At 36.9% G+C, this 21457-nt stretch overlaps 1 protein-coding gene across 2 annotated transcripts in view; it reads left to right on the top strand.

The window, feature by feature from the left end:
- Positions 1-21457, top strand: part of LOC145690873 (uncharacterized) — a 108207-nt gene that overhangs the window by 46022 nt on the left and 40728 nt on the right. Inside the window, exon 2 of one of the 2 annotated variants that reach the window (XR_014132293.1) lies at positions 16764-16916. Coding sequence is in view for 1 of the 2 variants with exons in the window: in XM_081766270.1 (XP_081622396.1) it covers positions 1790-2114 (325 nt within the window). In the remaining variant the exon portion in view is untranslated. Of the gene's footprint in view, positions 1-1789; positions 7335-16763; positions 16917-21457 lie in introns of those variants that run through there. The other variant, XM_081766270.1, reaches the window with a different exon arrangement.

Consider the following 21457-nt stretch of genomic DNA (forward strand, 5'->3'; position numbering starts at 1 on the left):
TCTTCCTTAACTTTCTATTCAAATTAGAAATGCTTCAAGTTAACGATTTTGTCAACATTTATCTGTATAGAAGTGAAAGAGTACCTACAACCTACCTCTCCGAACGTCCCTACAACTAGCGAAATGTTAAACTATACACATGTTGTATGTTCAGCACAATGCCCACTAGGCGGGAGCTTGGTGGAAGAGGTTGTACAGCGGGGGACCCTTCTAAATGGTACAGCCATATGGAGATTTACGGCTAAGGTGTACCATTTAGAAGTGTCCCCCGCTGTACCATTAAATTTACAACACTTCAATAATAATAATAATAATAATAATAATAATAATAATAATAATAATAATAATAATAATAATAATCATAATGCTATTTAAAGTTTTAAGTTGCCCTAAAATTTGACAAAACTTACCTAAACGTTTGGGTTTCTGGGTTGGGGTTCCGTAGCTTCATGAGACACCTCTAGAGCTACTCAAATTTAAACGAAAGCTTTCCGCTAATATTTTGTGTAGAAAATATTCTACTGTAGGTTTTCAGGAAAATAACTTGAATAAAAGGAACTGAATATAATTGAATACTAAAGCTTATAATAATCTAACTTGCGAATTTTTCAGATGTAATTATGAAAGCTTTGCAACAAAAATATATACAGAGACCATAATTCAGTGAGCTCTGAAAGACAAAGTAACAAAATAATGTATAAGATTCAGTGTACAGAGCAATGGTAGCTTAGAATGTGGTATACACCTTTTCGAGAATCGAGATAAGGCGAGAAATGTTAACGATAATTTTCGTCTCGTCTTGATTCTCATCTCCAAACCATGATGATAGTGTGAGTTAGCCTTGTCCCGTCTCGAATTAAGATGATATGTCACATCCCGATTTTGTCTGTTTTGTTTTAGAATCGAGATGAGAAATTCGTCTTCTCATGAGCAGCATTACACAAAATCGATTTTTTTTGCGTAACATCACGTTTTGTCTTGTAATGGTATGACCTGAGCGATAATAATTTTTTTAATTCTAAATATTCTTCAAGATAATAATTATCATTACTAGTGTTATTCCTGAAAAGTTGATGGTTCAAGTGTTGAAACAAATCAGTATTCAAATATCTGAATGTAATAAAGCGTGTATTATCGCCGATCAATCGCCATGAAAATTCCTAAAGTGAAAAAAAAAATATTCTCGACGTGTGTTCGATCGAAGAACCTCCAGATTACTGGTCAGCCGCGTAGACCACTGAACCACGATCACTGCGCTGTAAATGATTAGTCTTTAGTCTAGTAACGTTAAGTTTCTCTGCCTCAGCTTGGAAAGTTGTATATTATTTTTTCTTCTCTTCGTTTTAAAATGCCTTTCGTGTTCCTCTTCTGATAATATAAGTGAATAATCTTCGGTAGAGTTTATATTAATAAGTTGAGTTGTGCTTAAACGTTTGGTTCGCAAGTTTGTTTTTTCTCCGCATGAAACTACAGATAAAACAGATTAATTTCTCATACTGTGCATTTGTTTCAAAGCATGCGCCATTATCAGGTCAAAGACTTATGACCGCCACAATATAAATGATTGTTCAATTTGATATAGTGAAAAAACTACATCCTCTTATTTTGAGAATAGAGAGATATGGAGACTTCTCAGTGGTACTCCATTTCATATTTGTACATTATTTCATGTAATAGAACAAATTCAGCGTAATTTTATCATGAAGTGTAGCGAATGATTACATTTTTTTTTGTTACTATTTAATCATTATCTCCATTTATATTTCCTTGTTTGTTGAATTTGTTACAGGCGCGATAGCGTATTAGCTTTCCACGGAGAAGAGGATACGTTTATTAAGTTAAACGAATCCATTTCTCATTCAGATGTGGAATCTAATACTTCGATGCAGTTTGGCAAAGCATTTCATCGATCACGTTTGTTACGAAATACGCTGACACAGGAAAGTAAAATCCGTCATAAGTGCCGAAAGAGTGATAAGCACTTTAGTCAAAGTTCAACTTTCTCAAACGGTAAGTTAGTACATACAGGTGAAAAATCGCACGTCTGCAGAGAGTGTGGAAAGTCATTTACTCGACGTTCACATTTGGCTACACACATGTTAACCCACACATGAGAAAAACCTCACACGTGCCATGAGTGTGGTAAGGCATTTAATCAAAGTTCAACTTTGGGTACACACATGTTAATCCACACAGGAGAAAAAAAACATACATGCCTAGATTGTGGTAAGGCATTTAATAGACGATCAACTTTGGCTACACATATGTTAATACACACAGGAGAAAAACGTCACACATGCGAAGAGTGTGGTAAGGCATTTAATCAACGTACAAATTTGGTGTCACACATGTTAATCCACACAGGAGATAAACCTCACACGTGCCATGAGTGTGGTAAAGCATTTAATCAACGTTCAAATTTGGCTACACACATGTTAATCCACACAGGGGTAAAAGATCACACATGCCAAGAGTGTGGTAAGGGGTTTAAACATCGTTCAAGTTTGGTTAAACACACGTTAATTCACACAGGAGAAAAACCTCACTCATGCCAAGAGTGTGGTGAGTCATTTACTCGACGTTCACATTTGGCTACACACAGGTTAATCCACACAGGAGAAAAAGCTCACATATGCCAAGAGTGTGGTCGGGGATTTTATCGACGTTCAAATTTGGCTACACACATGTTAATCCATACAAGGGGAAAAGCTCACACGTGCCATGAGTGTGGAAAGTCATTTACTCGACGTTCATATTTGGCTACACACATGTTAACCCACACAGGAGAAAAACCTCACACGTGCCATGAGTGTGGCAAGGCATTTACTCATCAATCAAGTTTGGCTACACACATGTTAATCCACACAGGCGAAAAGCCTCACATATGCCAAGAGTGTGGTAGAAGATTTAGACAACGTTCAACTTTGATTACACACATATTAATTCACACAGAACCAAAATCTCACACGTGAAGAGATGTGAAATAAGATATCATGTACGCTCAAACCTTGCAAGGCATTTCAATACATTAGTAGAAAACCAAAGTGATGAATAGAACGTAGCATGGCATTTAGTCAAGGTTCGCATACAGGATATTAAATGCTAATCCACACAGGACGAAAATATCACACGCGGAGACTGTAGAAGGACATATTACTGGTAGTTCACGTTTGGCAAATCGCATATTAAAGCAGAAAGTTCAATAACCAAACACATGCAAAGCGTGTTCAATAGGATTTAGTTTGGAATCAGCTTTGGTAAGGCACGTAACTGGACATAGCATATGGAAAAGAATTTGCCGCACACCCAAGTTGTTAAGTTTTGGAAGAAATCTTAAGTGCACGATAAATACTAAAGAGGTCATTAATAAAATCAAATATTAAAGGAATCAGACCACATTACGCTCTTCAAATGTCGTACCTGCCCTTTGTAATGGAATGTAAGTTTTGAAGACAACTTGTTAAGTCCGTATTTTGGGGGCAGATGTTATTGGAATTTGGTTCAGCATCTACTCTGAGAACGGCGCTTCCGCTTTGCCGCCATAAGGATTGCTGCATAGTGTGAAGCTGGCTGACGCCGACGGAATTTCCAGTGACGATTCCACATATGAACATTTATGTAAAGATAAAAACTGCAAATATTTCACTTCTTGAGACATTTTATATGTAAAGGGGTTAAGGGCAAAAAGTTTAAGCGGCATGTATAATGAGGGTGCACCTTCGTCATTAGCCACAAGTATAGATTCAGCGGAAAAGCATGTTCCATGACTATTCCAACACTAGGACTTTCTGGACCATCTGCGTTTTGGCTGCATCTTGCTGGCCGATACATGCTTGCGTAGTTCCGTTTCCACCGCATATATTTATATTTCCCATTTCCAGGACATTCTTCCATTCTCATTGACAGAAATTTTGGGATAATTGAAGATAAGAAACGAACAAAAACGCAAGTCCTCGTCACTTCCACATGGGTTAAACTGATTAGACAAACTTTAGGTTAAAATAGTATTAAGGTTGTATGTCAAAAAATGACTCACTAATAATAAGGAACATCATCTTACTCCAGTTTTTGACGTCTTTGATTTCAAAGCGACTTTAATGGCATTCTTATCCAAAGATTTAATGACTTTATCGGAATTCGTGCTGTATGTATGGAAAGAGGGTGTGTACCAAAAGGTCGTCACACAGTATCTTCTACTCTTTCTCGCTCACAGTCGTTTCTGAAGCGCGGGATGATGATATAAAATGAATGTGCATGTGGGTTGTTTAAAATGATGTTCGAAGCTATGTTCCGTATTCCTTACTTATTCTCTTGTATACTTAAATGTTTTTGAGTATACTGACTTACCAATTTTTCACCGTTTTATAAGAAAAGTTGTTAAATCAGATTTTAAATTTTATTCAAAAACGTTCTGTTTACCTTATAAGTATCTGGTACTGTTTACCTTATAAGTATCTGGACAGCCTCGCACCTGTCAAAATGAATCAGCATACAAAATTTTAGACCATTGTATTAATATACCGGTATTTCAACACATTTCTATAAAATTTCAAGCGTGATCCTGTAAAAACTAGCAATAATGAGTTAGCAACTTCTGATTTTAGTGCGTCATATAGTTCGGCTTCAAGCTTGGCAAGACAAATTTTAATATACAAAAGTGGAAAACTTAACACATACGAAGAGTTTGGAAAAGTATTAGGTCTATGTTCAAGTTTGGCAGGACATTTTAATACATAGATGAATCTCTCACATACAGGCAAAAAGAATATTCATATGGAGCTCACGTTTTACAATGCACACGTTGAAACGCACAGGCGAAAACATATTATTAAATACTAAGGAAAAAAACTAAAGCGTTCTACGTGTGTAGAAAGGACTTAATTAAAGTTTATATTTCGCAACATATATATTAATACAGATGGGGAGGAACTGCTCATGTCAAGGCTATGAACAATGGTATAATCGAAGTTCAATTTTGGGGAAACATGCTATCTGATACAGGTAAAAGATGGCTGTGCATAATTGTTAAAAGCGTTTACATGAAGTCCATATTTTGCTAGTGGAAAGACATTATAAGATATGTGAAACTACTAACTGAAAAATTATGTTTGTAAATAAAAATGTATATTCAAGTTGCACACGTGATAAAAGAAACAAATGCGAAACAATTGTATCAAAACTGCGATAAAATTCGTTCAATATCACGTACCTTCATCCGCTCACGTGTTGCCAATTCACGTTTCCGCTCGCGACGACGGCAATTCGACCGTGATTGATTATTCACATTTTTCAGCATTGTCCATGATGCAAAGTGTACGTTTTGGAGCATTTAGGTTTCGTAAATTAAGACAAATCATTGTTCACCAATAGTATACGTTTAAATTAAATTACAACTCTGCTAAATATGAGTGAAGACACTGAACAAAACACAAAAGAACAGAATCTAACCAAATCAACATCCATGTCACTGAGCTTGTGATAATGCGGATATTTATTGCAGGGAGCAGTAATGATTGAGTGCTTTTGCATATGTTTTTCCACAATGTGTAGACTCGAGGCGGGTTCAAAGTTAATCAACATCCATGTCACTGCCCTCTTTTTGATATTCCTGGCATGTATTGCAAGTAGTGGTAATTGTTGACTGCATTCTGAGCACGTTTTTTTCCACATTCATTATATTCAAGGCGACTTCTGTTGTTTTCCCTTGACACGAGGATGTAGCAAATATCTCCTCGAATTGGTTAGACTGGTTCATCATCAGTAGTTTGTTTTCTGTTTTGTGCCAATCGCACCAGCCTTTTTTTTTTTTTTTTTTTTTTGCAAAGTTGATATTTTTGGAGGAGCTTTCGGGTTTTCATTTATTAGTTCTAATGCTAACTCGTTCAGATATGCTCTTCTTGTAGAATCTTTGATGTTAGGATAGTTAAAAAAGAAACAGCGACAGAAAAATAATAAAATTTTTATTTACATTTTTATGTAAATGCGAAACAAAAAAATCACGTTTTGGCTCCCTCTGACGGCAGATTGGCCGTCCGCCCTCCACTACCAACTTTACGATTGTATTAAACGGAAAGTAATGCCTAACGTGATTCAAGTTATTCCGAAGGGACATAGAAGTCTGCTTGATCCAGGCTATGTGCAGGGCGAGGCCGGTCGCCAAAATCTAAGTCTGAAAACTACATCTTACAGACAAACTCAGCGCAGCGGCTAAGTCCACATATACCTGATTTTTATTGGAGACTACCGGAGCACGTCTGATCGTCTTGGAAGTTGGAGAAGAAATGAATACCGGAACTGATCAAGGCCGTTTTCGCCTCCTTATATAATACTTGCTCAAGGTCGACCTTGGAGAGAACACGGTGGGAGGAGGTGGAGTGGGGAGCTACAAAACAGAGTGGAAAGAGGGAGGTGGGGGTATGCTTCGACAGAGCTACACTAGCGCCATGTTCCAACCTGGCGGATAAACGGCTAATCTAACCGGCTGTATTTGCTACAGAAATGCTTCGCTAAGGATATTTTTTGATGTTACACATTTATTTTATTGTATTTTGTTATTTATTTTTTCACTTCCTTGTTTGTAGCTATTCTGTTACACAAGGTACAGTGCGATTTATATTAATTATTTATGCATAATTTCCTCAGCCCTGTAGCCCCTTCTGTCGGCTTCAGCCGGCTGGAGGCCTATGCAACCAGGTTAACAGAAGTAAATAACGCGTTCCCCGATTCAGCCATCCCGAACCTCCTCCGTCCGTTCAACGCCTCCACGTTCCCCACAAGGAGCGCGGAGTTCACAATCCAGGAATCGAAAGCCGGCCATCAGGCTTACGCGCCTTATGTAAAAAATTTGCCTCGACTCATAAAAAAAAAGAAAAGAAAAGAAAAAAAATCAAATTTATCTCGATACAAAACAGGCGACATACTTATGCATTAACCTTGCACATAAGTAGACATAGCTTAGCAGACTCGTCAAGAAAACACCGATCAAGGAAGAGAAAAATTCATTGTTTCGAAACGGACTTTCCTTCAAGGTCAAGTTCACTTTGTAATGTAGGACTGGCAACATTGCCTGTTATTAAATGTAGAGTAGTCTGTGTGTGTAGTGAGCGGGTAGTCAGCAACTGGTATTTAAGTTTTGTAATAAATATATTTTAACACATTTAACGTGTTAATTATTATTCAGAGAAACCTTAAGTATAATAAGAAAGACTAAAGGTTACGACACATGGCGCAGTCGTGAAAATACGCCAGTATCCAGGTGGGCATTAAGTTCCTATTAATAATATAGCTGTTCTGTGGTGAGTAAGTAATTTTCAGAACATTGCGAAAATGGAATCTGCACGCATACCAGAAAAATTAAATTTGGAGGGAAATATCCAAGCTTCATGGCGACGTTTTAAGCAAAGTTTCACTATCTACATGAAGGCTGCAGGACATAGTGCTAAGTCAGATGACGTAAATGTTGCTATATTACTCAATGTAATATGTAAGGAAGCAGTTGAACTTTTGAATACGTTTAATTTGACCGATGAACAACGTAACAATTACGATCAAGTACTCAAAGCATTTGAAGAATATGTTACTCCGCACAAAAATGAGGTGGTGTAACGTTATGTGTTTAATTCCCGCATACAAGAAAAAGGTGAAACGTTTGATTCCTTTGTGACTGACCTAAAGAAACTAGTGAAGACATGTGACTTTAGTGAGCAGAGAAATAGCGTAATACGAGATCGCATTGTATTAGGTGTTCGAGATAAAGAAGTACAAGGGCGCATGCTTCGGGTTGGAAAACTGACATTGGATAAAGCCATAGAAATAGGGAAAGCAGCGGAATTGTGTAAACAACAAACTGAAATAATACATCATAAAAACGATGCCTCGATTGGAGCCGTAAAGAAAACTGCAGCGGCGACAAAAAGTGCAAGTGAAGTAGAAAAGCAAAAGCAGGTGGGTACAGAAAAATATAAAAATATGGCATGTAGAAGTGACAGTACTTCACAGTTAGTGTATTTATGTAAAAAAAAAAGTGTAACACGTCACACAGTAAAGCAAGTTGTCCGGCGTTTGGTAAGCAGTGTCGGAAGTGCAAGGGCTACAATCATTTTGCAGTGGGGGGCAAAATGAAGGCGATAAAGCGAGTGCAACATAACCAAATTCAGTCGGAAGATGAAGACTGTGATTTGTTAGTGATATCGTCTGTCCAGATTTGTTCAGTTACACAAGTGGGAGAAGTGCGTGAATGGAGTGAAATGGTAAAAGTTCAAGACCAAAACGTTAAGCTCAAGCTTAATACGGGAGCGGAAGCTAATATTCTTTCGTTACAGGTTTACAAGCAAATTGACACACAAGCACAATATAGGCCTACAAATGTGGTGTTTTAAGTTTATGGTGGTACAAAAATAAAACCGTTGGGAATTGTAAATCTGTGTTGTACTCACAAAAATGTAAAAGCAAACATAGGTTTTCTTTTAATTAAGGATAACAATAATACATGCAAGCCGTTATTAGGTCTAGATGGTTGTGTGAAATTAGGGTTAATAAAACGTGTGTCAATAAACCCCGTAAATGTTGTAAGCAAAGATGAATTTTTAAGGCACAACAATGATGTATTTCAAGGTGTTGGTAAATATCCTGGTAAATTGCATATTACGGTTGACGAAAAGGTACAACCTATAACTAGACCTCCCAGAAGGGTACCGTTGACAATCCAGCCAAAATTAACAGATGCGTTAAGTAGGTTGGAAAAAGAAAGGATCATTTGTAAAGAGGAAAATCCTAGTGGCTGGGTTAGTAATTTAGTTATTGTAGAGAAACAAAATGGCTCAATAAGACTGTGCTTAGATCCGAAGGATCTAAAAAGGGCATTGAAAATAAATTATTCTTTGCTTCCAACAGCAGAGGAAGTTAGTGCAAGGTTAAGTAATAAAAATGTATTAAGTGTTCTGGATTGGAAAAATGGGTTCTATCATGCAGAATTAGATGAGAGCTCAAGCAAATTATGTACGTTCAGTACTCCTTTTGGATGCTGGAGATTTTTAAGATTACCATTTGGCTTTTCAGTTGCCCCGGAAATATTTCGAATCTCAACATGAATTATTTTCGTGACATTCCAGGTGTTGTCATATATTCTGATGAGTTGTTAATTGCAGCAAACTCAGAGGATGAACATAATAAAATAATGAAGCAAGTACTAGATAGAGCTAGGCAGCTTAATGTCAAATTTAATCCCAAAAAACTTCAGTATAAAGTGAGTGAGGTGAGATACTTAGGGTATATTTTTAATAAGCAAGGTATGAGACCTAACAATGATTTCGTTAAAGCTATCACAGAGTTGAGTATTCCATCCAATAAGAAAAAGCTACAAAGGGTGTTAGGCATGATTACGTATTTAAGTAGGTTTATTCCTCAATATTCAACTATAACGGCTCCATTAAGGGAACTGTTAAAAAAGAATGTATAATGGCAGTGGCTATCTATTCACACCAAAGTATTTAATGAACTAAAAATGATTGTATCAACTGCTCCGGTATTGCGTACATTTGACCCAAATAAAGAAATAGTGATACAATGTGATTCATCAAGCCAAGGGCTAGGCTGTTGCATAATGCAAGATGGGCACCCGATAGCGTTTAGTTCACGTAGCCGTACTCAAGTAGAGAAATCATATGCTCAAATTGAAAAAGAATTGTTGAATATAGTGCACGCGGTTAAAAAGTTTCAGTACTACGTGTATGGCAAACCAATTACTATTGAAACAGATCATAAACCATTATTGGCTATTGTAAAGAAAAATGTATCAGATATACCATCAAGAAGGTTACAAAGAATGTGTCTTAGATTGTTAAGGTATGATATTTCATTGAAATATGTGCCGGATAAACTAATGTACATTGCTGATTTATTGTCTCGTGATTTTTTGCAAGAAACGGAGGAGTCAGATAATTTTATTACAGAGGTAATACATAGTTTAGCTGCTAATGTACAAGCTACTGAGTCAAAGAAAAAACTAATAATTGAAGCAACAAAAAGGACCCTGTTCTGTGTAAAATTATGAAAATGTATTATGAAGGTTGGCCTGAAGATAGAAAACAGCTCGATGAGTCAGTCAGGTTTTCCCACAAATTACGGCATGAAATTGTAGTAGAGGATGGTATTGTCTTCTTAAATCATAAGATAATTGTTCCTACAACGTTGAGAAAAGAGATTTTCAATCAGTTACATCAGGGACATTTTGGTGTACAAAAGACAAAAGCTAGGGCCAGGCAAATAGTATATTGGCCTGGATTATCAACTGATATTGAAACCATGGTTCTAAAATGCCGAATTCGTGAAAAATACAGAGTATCAAATTGTAAAGAACCACTGAAATCGCATGAAATCACAAGTTTACCTTTTGAGGAGGTAGGTCTAGATATTTTTGAATATGGTGGTGAATCATTTCTTGTGTTAGTGGATTACTATTCTAAATGGTTGGAACTGGTACCGTTAAATTCGAAATCCTCAGGCGAAGTGATAGAAAAACTCAAAACAATTTTTATGACGCATGGAATTCCAGCTATTATTGTTTGTGATGATGTTCCGTTTGGGTCAAAAGAATGTAAACAATTTGCTAAAGAGTGGGGTTTTCAGATTGTTAACAGTAGTCCTAGATATCCGAAATCAAATGGGCTTGCGGAAAAAGCGGTAGGCATAGCAAAAAGAATTGTTAGAAAGTGTAACGAGGAAGGAAAAGAGTATTATTTAGCTTTACTTGAGTATAGGAATTCTCCTATATTAGGCAGTGAGCTTTCACCGGCCCAAATTCTAATGAGCCGCACACTTAAAACAAGGTTGCCTATACACAAGGTATTATTAAAACCGAAAGTACAAGAGAATGTAGGTATATTGTTAAGAGAAAAACAAAACAAAGACAAAAGGTTTTATGATAGACAATCACAACAATTGGTAGAGTTAAAGCCTGGGGACAATTGTCTGATACAAACAGGTCAAACTTGGACTCCAGGTCAAATCGTAAGCGTACATGCAAATCCCAGATCTTTCGTTGTTAAAGATATTAATAACAGAGTTCTCAGAAGAAACAGAATTCATCTAAGAAAATCATACAATAAACCAGAATTTATAACGGTACAGGATAATGATAATTGTAAAACAGAAAATGTTACACACGATGATTCACAAAGTAATGTTAACAGTGAAGTAGTGGCTGATAAAAGGATTACAGGTAATAATGTTCCAGGTAGTGACACAGTAGCAATGCAAGATCATGTAAATGAAACTGACACAGGAGTTCGTAGATCTAAAAGACTAACAAGGAAACCAGTTTGGTTAAATGATTTTTGTTTAAGTTTCAAAAGGGGAAGATGTAATGTAGGACTGGCAACATTGCCTGTTATAAGATGTAGAGTAGTCTGTGTGTGTAGTGAGCGGGTAGTCAGCAACTGGTATTTAAGTTTTGTAATAAATATATTTTAACACATTTAACGTGTTAAATATTATTCAGAGAAACCTTAAATATAATAAGACTTAGTGCTTCCCGTAGATGCTCGGAGAGGAACGCAGAGGTGAACAAAGAACGGAAATGAATCTCTGGCTATGGCACTTTCTAATATGTGTAAAACAAGGATCGGTCGTGAAGATCGACAGAGTAAAATAATCAATCCTGGAGGGATTCACGTGGTCGTTTGGAATAGCCTCTTTGAATGGAAGGCCGTGCAACCAGTTGGTCCTTCTTACTCATGTTCATGCATGTACTGTAGTAATGAGATAATTACACAAGTTGATCAGTAACAACAATATTCAACGTGATCATTAAGAAGGTTAAAACATATAGGAAGCTTACGTTCCCTTATTAATACATGCTATTGCAACCATTACAGTAGGGCCCAAAGGATTGCCATACAGAAGTTCTACTGTGGAAAGAGTTAACATAAATTGGCTGAAATACACTTTTCTAACAAGATTCAACTATAAAAACAAAAGAAGTATCGAAGTAGAACATAACAGTTAGTAATAAAAATTACACTGTTCAACAAATTTTGATCGAAAGTATGTAAATTCTTTGAAATTGAGATTTTTACATTCAATTAAGCATAATATGAAAGAAAATGATAATAGAACAATTTTCTTAGCCCAGGTTATGAAAAAAACACCCTTGTACAACAGTAGCTGTATATATACAAATGTATTATTAATTATAGAACATTTAAGCAAAATCCTTGTAAAAACCTACATTTCACTTTTTTTTTTATCTATTTCACTGTGATGTGATAAGCTGGGGAGTTAAGAGGTACCCTAACCTATAGCTTTCTCTACCCTTGTACTTTCTTTTTCAAAATTGCGCAAATACCAGTTTCACAGCGATACAGAAAATAAAGTAACCGTGGTCAAGTTAAACATTAACAATTCCGTAATAAAAATCAGTGTTAACATCAAAACATGAAAAATATAGACAAACACCTTTTTGTGCAAGAACTACACTGCAATGTAGACAAAAGTTTCAAGTTATCCCTTGTACAGGATTATGTTTATTTTATCTTGAGCGTCTTCGCTTGGTTTGCCTTTTGTAGGTTAGATCTGGAGCATCCCTTGCAATAGTCCAACAGTAGTCGGCCAATATGTTAGAACTCCACTTTCCCTCATATCTCTTCTCCATGGCTGCAATATATTGATGGAAACGCTCACCATGTTCGTCACTTACTGCTCCATAATCTTTGGGAAAGAAGTCTAGATGTGAATGAAGAAAGTGGAGTTTCAGAGACATATTGCAACCAAGATTTTCGTAGCACAATAACAACTTTCCTACTAATTGTATGTAATTTGTTGCTCAGTGTCTTCCCAAGAACTGTGAACAAACACTCTTCAAGCTTTCCCACGCAGCTTTCTCCTCAGCTTGGAGAATTTCGTCGAACTTGTGATCTTTGAATAGTTGCCTAATCTGTGGCCCTATGAAAACACCCTCTTTAACTTTGGCATCACTTAATTGAGTGAATTGTCCTCTTAGGAACTTATAGGCCTCATCCTCTTGGTTCATGCTCTTAACAAAATTTTCATAAGACCTAATTTAATATGTAGAGGGGGAAGCAAAATTCGGTTACGATCTACCAGTGGTTCATGCTGCACATTTTTCACTCCCGGCTGAAGAGTTTCTCTGGTACTCCAATCACTTTTGCGGTAATGAGATCCACGATCTCTACTGTCCCATTCACATATAAAGCAACAATACTTTGTATACCCTAACTTCATACCTAGCAACAGTGCTATTACTTTAAGGCCACCACAAATGAGCCACTGAAAATCGTAATATTTAATGGCTTGAAGTATAGTTTCAAGTTTTCATAAGATTCCCTCATATGAACTGCGTAACCTACAGGAATTGAAGGAAGTTCATTTCCAATATGTAAAAGCACTGCCTTTAAACTCACCTTGGACGAATCTATAAAGAGCCTCCACTCTGTAGGTTCGTAATTAATTTTTAGTACCCTCATGAGACCATTTACATCTGTACATGCCACAAATGTGTCTTCCATAGTAAAAAATGAAGTGAACATCTCCCTATTCCGATACACTGAAATATTTACTTTTTCCTGCAATAAATTCCATTGCTTTAAGCGTGACGCTAAAATTTCGGCTTTGCATTTCGAGAGGTCCAAGTCTGATTAGATCACTTAGTTCCTCTTGAGTAAGTCTATGTGGTTCACATGGAGGTTCTTCTACAACAAACGTAGGGTCCTTCGAAGTACTTGATTCAGGAGCTTCAACTTCTTGATCATCATCAGAAAAAAGATCGTATTTTTTAGGTGGGTCAGGAACAGGTAGTCCTTCTCCATGTGGATCAGGGCGCATTGCAGAAGGAATGTTCGGATAGATCAAGGCCCGCTTCTTCTTCGTGGAAATTCCCTTCTTGACGGAAGGAACCTTACAAAAATAACAGTCTCTGATATGGTCGCTTGGGTCCCTCCAAATCATGGGCACTGCAAAAGGCATTGAGCGCCCCTTCCCATTAATACAATTTCTTAGTTTGCTGGCACAAGTGTTACACACAATGTGCGGTGCCCAAGATTTATCTTGGTCTCCAATTTTACAACCAAAGTAATATTGATAGGCTTTTCTTATTAGTGGTGTTATAGTCTGCTTTTGTGAGGAAAATGTCACTTCCCCACACACGTAGCAGAAGCTATCCGCACTGTTAACACAATTTCGCGGCAGTTTTGTTTATTGAAATCCTCAAAATGTCAATTCGAAATACCAGTATTTTTGCGTATTTGTTTCTGTGTTTTTATGTCCTGCATTACACAAACGTCACACCCAAAACGCTGATAACTGCACTAAATCTGTCTTTTCTAACAATAGCAGAACACTACTGAGATAAGGAACACAATGAAACCAAGCGTTCATATAGTTTCTCCAGTGATGCCGGATCAGTGTAACATTTTACCCCAAACGAAGCGAATATATTTATTTTTAAAGCGTTATTATTAGACATGCCTGTAAAACGAAAAGTAGAGCTAATATTCGAAAATAACTTTCAAATTCGTGGTCAGCACCACAAAATCAATAAGAATTAGCTGATTTTGTTCAATTTACATTTTCGTTGTTGAACAATGTTATTATTAAAAGGCGACCTTTCATCACAATACCTTTCATTACAACAACAGTTCGGGACAAGATCATCTAACAGCAAACTCGAAAACAGTGAATTATAACATTTGAGTATAGGATGTCCCTGTATTCCAGTCAACCGTTCTGGTAATGACGGGAGTATGCCCGATTACAGTACAATGACTATTTTATAACAAGATATTATTACCCATTTGGAGATTTAAAGACATTACTAACATTATTGTAAATAATGATAATATTGCAAAAATATCTACTCAATGAGAGACAAGGTTGACTAGTGTGCAATACTTCTTATGCAATACTAAGATAATAGCAATGGGTTTCCTATTTACAGCAAAGTACGTATTTGGAATGATATCAGTAATTTATATCAAATTGGTAACTGGTTACAAATACTTAAGCAAATGGTATAGGTTTGATAAGTAGTTAACTTTAAAAAGTTGTCGAGCAACCTGAAGAATCCTTACTCGAGGATTTCCAATGAAAGGGAGAAATCATTTCTTATAACAGCATACATTAGCGCTCCTCTTCTGAGCTCATATTAATTTTATAGTTAATATGTTCCCTAGGTTATAGCATCATTTTTAACCCTAGGTTATACCAAGAAGCAAGCAAGACCAGAGAAAATAATTTAACAATATTGGCATACTAGCAAGTGGGCAATAATTAGAAAATACAATGTCCTAGGGCCTAGGATTCGAGCTCTCTACAATACCGAAGGGAGGATGTTATTGGTTCACAACCCGAACTTACGAACAGGAAGTAAAATAAAGTCAACTCGCGGTTTCCATGTGGCTCGGGTTCAAACCTTTCTAGGCCCTCCATGTTCATTGGGTATTCCAGCGAGTCGAACCTTATTATGGAATTGTGAGTGGAAATATGAGTGAATATATATACTGCTTCCACTGCTATTCTGAGATACATTGCGTTGTGAAGTTATGCTGATTAACAGTAGTTGATCACATTTACCATTATCTGTTAATACCGTTTTAATAGCACGTTATGGACCAGTTCACAACCAAATGCCAATTTGTCTCTGATAACCAACTACCATTGTTTGAACATAACAATCAATAAAGAAAACATTAGTTGAATACCATATAGGAATTCCAAGATAAACAATTCGACGCTGAAGGTATTTGATTGAAATTACAATAAAAAGAAATTAATTCTGAAGGCATTGGATTGAAATTACCATAAAAAGAAATTAATGCTGAAGGCATTGAATTTAAATAGGGCGCTTGGGAGAATATATTAATTGTCAAGACAGAAGTGCATAGAAATTAGCACATTTGTAAGGGAATGCGTCAAATCCATACGCGCATTTTCGCGTGACAATTATATATATTGTTAACAATGGATATTCAATTAATGCCATTAACGAGAAATGTGAACAAGGGGCACACGCACCCGTGTCCCCTCAAGTCGATCGCCGTATAGAATTGGTTTCATTCCTTTACTAGGGTTTGGATGAGGAAAGAGAAAAGAGACAGAACCAGAATCAGCACCACAAAAATGGTAGGTGATCCATCAAGACTATGAATTCTCGTTCCTCATTTTCGTTCTTAAACTGCGTTATAATTTTTATTTCCCATAGAGTTTGTTATAAGGTACATATATTGTATAAGGAAACACAAGCAATTGTCAAGGTTAACGGAAGTAGTTGTATACATTTCCTGTCTGCTCAGCTAGAAGCAAACAGCAACTGATGCAGCGAGTATTAGAGTTCTGTTTTTTTATATATGACGTATTAGAAATGTACTAAGGAGAATTTAAGAAATCGTTATGAACCAATGATAAGAATTTACCGTACATGATCCAATTAAAGTTAATATTCTACACACATTAATTTTGAGTCAATAAATTAAAAACAACCTTGGACTTTATTGTTCAACGTCTGTTCAGCAACAAAGCTACGCACAACAAACCTTATAATACGACGTAACATTCGTTGGTTTTAAGTAAATTTTAATCATTGTTATTTTCATCTCACACATAGTAGTTAATTAAATTACAATTTTGTTGCTAGTAATCATTTTTACTGTTCACATCTTGCTCAGCACCGTGACTAAATGCGGCACAAACTAGAATGTAATACAAGCTAAGTTGTCAGTTCATTTGCTCTAATCCAGTATTCTTGATTGTAGGGTTTCTCTCCTGGAGCGGTCTTTCGAAGTTGATGGCGGTTCTGCATTATTCCTGAGGAAAGTCTCTGGGTTGAAGACACAATAGGAAAATTCCTTTAATAAACTGGTGTGCGACGGAACAGGAAACGTTCGTCGAATCAAACCTAAGGATTGGTAGGTACAAACTGTGCTGGGATCACATTAGTTCACTTGCGGGGCTATATGCACTGTAGGATAACATACATATTCTGATGATGGGTGTTATGACAGAGTTCGAGGTAGAGAGTTCTGACAGGAAGAGATGATTAGCCCTGGACAGGGTGAGCCGTGACACTGCTACTTAGCTTTTTCGTCTTCTTGAGATAGGTTTGAAGCTTTTTAGGTTTTGAATTGCTATTCATTAGCGGTGGGATAGCTTTTTCCATCTGGGTTAAGGCTTGAACATTTTCAGATGGGGGCGGAGGTCATGTCCACTGAGCATGAGAGTTTTTAGAAGTGTGCTAAAAATGCTTAGGATCACTAAGACGTGGTTGAAGAATTGATAATGATATGTTCTTTCCAAGATGCTTGATTATGAAGATGTGATTATATAATGTTCATCGCCACAGATGCAGACTGCATTTCGGGATTGATGGAGTGCTTTGACTATGTATGACTGGATGGGAAAGAGTCCTGGTGACTGGATACTTGGTATGGCAGCAACACGTTTCTTGTCATTGTCAGAATTCTTAGCATTTCTCCTCCGGTACATAAACTGGATTGGCACTGTCCATGGAACAACAGGAACGGTGTACAGTAGGTGATATACTGCCTAATTGATGAACAAAGATCTGCAGGCAAGACTGGTTAAAGCTGGTGGACGTCTTAAATCTTCAGTCAGCAATCGGTAGGAAGACATGGCTGACGGCCCTAGCTCCGTAGAGGTCGGGACCCTAGGAGGGACCAGTTTGAATTGGCATCAGACATCAGAAATGGCACAGGCATGAAGTGGACCTGGAAAGAATAAGCTATAAACTCGGGCTACATATACATGAACAGGAAATAATGCATACCCTGGGGGGATCCATAGGTGTGTGGAGCCATTATTCCTGTACTCCATTTTCACGAGTAATGAGGTCGCAAAAGTAACTTGGTTATACCAGTTGGAAGTCGGTTTCACACTGAGGTGTTCCAAAGTATTGTTACTATTATTATTATTAGTAGTAGTAGTAGTGGTAGTATGGGTCATAATACTATTAATATGACATATTCGTATGAAATGATGCAGTGAAATACATGCAGTTATAAAACACCTGGGTATACAACTTAAAGATGCTTGTTACTACTAGGCTCCTTTAATCTTATTGTATATTTTACACAGTTCAGATGACCAAAGTAGTTTTAATGTACCTGTTCAAAATTTACTCAGTGTTATATAACTACCAATTTTGTAACACTATAGTTGGCCAATATGAGAGCAATTAGGTATTGTTGGTTTACAGGGGACGACTAGTGTGGCTGACCACACATTCTCATCTGTATTTTATTTATACTTTGGTAACAAGAAGTGTAATAATCTTAACTTTTAGTACATATTCTGGCTGTTTAACAATGTGCATGTTAACTAACGGAAAGTTCGCCGACGGTGTTGAACGGTGCGCTGACCACACATCAATAAGACAAACCTCAAAATAATTTTGCAACAATCTAGCGGCCAATAAACGAGTATTGACCCTTTAATCTGTATCAGACTGAAGTCTGAGATCTTACCAGGCTATCTTTCGGAATTCCAACTAGTACGATACCATACAGTGCACTTTAATAATGACATTTTAATTATTACATGACTGAAAATTTAGAACCTCATTAAAGATAAATTAGTGTAATATTCTACAGTGTGATTAACTCATGGTGGTTTAATAACAAGACAGAAAATTGAACTTTCTCACTATCTAGACATTCTGAATAGCGCGATTTTATACTGTACTATGTAAAGTCATTAAAGTTCAGTGGCGTACTTGGTCTAGGCGGTGTTCAGCTTATAACTCTGATATACAAGTATAATTCTTTTGCTCGACGGAGTGTGTTTTATAAGGAGTGAAGTGGCGACAAAAATTTTCTATTCTCAACTTCTCTCGCTTTATGTGGTTATGTGAGTGGAGTAGTTGCTAGGTTCCGCAGACCAAGACTGAGTCTACCTCACGACGTTTTCTGGTGTAGTGATGGAAATGTAAAATCGGGACACTAGGGTTAAGATATAATTCAGCTTTTGTCTCATGTACTTGCAAAACCCTAAACCTGCTTATGCTTCTGCTAGCTTTGGGGGGATCACAGTCAGTTTAACTCTGGACAACAGAACCGCCCGTTACACGGGATAAAAGTTCGTCACGTTTGTCCGGCGATAAGTGGCTAAAATTACTACCGTTTACCTTTGGGAGAATCACAGACAGTTTATCTCTGGACAGCAGAACCGCCCGCAGGGATGAAAGTTCGATGGTCTGTCCGGCGATAAGTGTTTAAAATCCTTTCCCATGTAAGCTTGGGAGTCACAGGCATATTATCCTTCTGGTTGAGCAGGACCCCTCTTGTCTATACTAGGGCTGTACGTCCGTCGGCTGCCTGAGAATAATTACCTAAAACTCCTAATTAGGTAAATCCTATACACCGAAAACCAAAATACAGGTACATGATCCAATGTTTGGATTGTTTCGTAACCCCCCTGTGTGCGTAAGACGAAAAGTTGTTAAAAAAGAAAGAAAAAGTGAAATTAAAAATAAAAGTTAAAAAAAGTAAACAGCAAAATCATCATAAGTGAATAAATAAGCATTTTCTTTACAATAAATAGCTATGTAGTCACTTTCCGTTTCCCATTCTAAAAATTAAAGCAAATTTATAAAGAAAGGGAAGTTGAATATTCAAGTTCAGAGGAAGTTTATAAAAAAGTAAGACATTGAAATAATATGTCTTTTAATATCTTAAATTGGCGTAGCATTTCCGAGGGAAATAGCTGTCAGTGATTAAATTCTTACTATATCGGAGGCAATAAGTCGATTACACACTGCACTGGTTTATGAGGCTACTGACTAGGAAAACAGAGTTTATTCATCAAAAATGAGCTTCGCACAGAAAATAAAAGAGAAACTCTTAGATTTAGGGCAATTCAATTGCCTAAGGCAAGCACCGTTATATTTTGTATCGGTGGAATAATTATTGTTGTATTAAAAACATAATAATACTAGTAATGATGATAAAAAACAAGAGGATTAATTACGGGTCTGAACCAGAAAATGATAGACACATTGAATATGGAACAAGAGAACCCCTAGTTGGTAAGTGTCTTTATACGGAAGTAGCTCATGGCTGCTGAGAAAAATCACCCGCAGCTTAAGAGGAAGAGCGATCTACGCTGAGAAGCCGACGCCGTGAAGTAGAAGCGAAAGAATCCAGGAAACCACGCTTAAGTATAATGTATCATTTATTTTTCTTTATTTGTTCGTTTTGGTTAAAGTAAGTGGCAAAAAAGTTCCTTAACATGCCTCATATAGAGTAAAAATAGCAGAATCATTCGATTGCGAAGAAGTAAGTGTATTGGCAAGATTACATTTGGATAATTGATCAACACCCTCTTATTGTGTTTCATCTTAATTAAAGAGCGTTTAGCAAGCAAATTTCAGATTGATTGGAAAGTGATAGTAAGATTATTTGGAATTGGTATTATAAAATAAATTACTATGAAAAATTCTGGTAGATGTTAGCATATATTTTTCTAAGTTGGTAATTTGAGATGCAAATTATTTGAATAAACAAAACAAGCAATGTCTTAATTGGCAACACAACTCGTAAAAAGAAGGAAGAATACCGAATAGTTGTCCTCTTCTCCTCTCTATTAGGAATGGCTAAATTAACCTCATAAGAATAACGAAGAGATTTAAAACCCAGAACAATAGCAACTTATTTGAGCCAAAAGATAATGCTTATTTAACGGATGACGGATCTCACCCCCGCTCCCCGCGGAGAGTCGCTCACGAAGTCACAGTGAAAAGAAAAGCATCAGCTGTAGTGAGAAGAATTCAATGCCTCCCAATTCGGTAACGGAGAGAAAAGCATACTCGCGTGGTGACAAATGATAAACCTGAAGCAGTTATCGCTACTTACCGGAAGTGTTGTGACGCGCTCCTATCTCCTCGCAAAGGTTTGCAGTTATGTACCTCGGTTGAGATCCTCCAGGCCACTATAAATCACGAGTTGACTCTATTTCTGAAACTGAAGCCCGAGACCCATATAGTCAACCCCCCTCCATAAGAGGATTAGTCTATTTACAACTCCTTAGCACAGTATGATGTGTGGTCAGCGCACGGTTCAACACCGTCGGTGAACGTATATATATAACTTATTTTATTTAAAATAATATTTCTTTCAGTTTTCTGACCCTCTTTAGTCTTTCATATTTTTCGTAGGCCCTCAGTAATACTTCATCTCCCCGTCATTTAAATATTGGTCAATTTTTTCTTGAACATTTCCCCCTTCCCCGCTATTTCATTCATTGATAGCACTTTTTCTTCTTCTCTTCCCACAATAGGCATTGATTCAACTTCCGTTTCTATTTGAACTTTCTCCTCCACCACTTCTCGCACTTTCTCTTTTTCTCGTAAATGTAATATAGGTGGTACTGGTGCTATTACTTTTACCATTGATTGGTAGCTCTTTTTTTCCTTCCTTTTAATGTGCTATCATTT

The sequence above is a fragment of the Thermobia domestica genome, chromosome 7, assembly GCF_964235325.1.
Source record: "Thermobia domestica chromosome 7, izTheDome1.hap1.1, whole genome shotgun sequence".
NCBI classification, from domain to species: Eukaryota; Metazoa; Arthropoda; class Insecta; order Zygentoma; family Lepismatidae; genus Thermobia; species Thermobia domestica.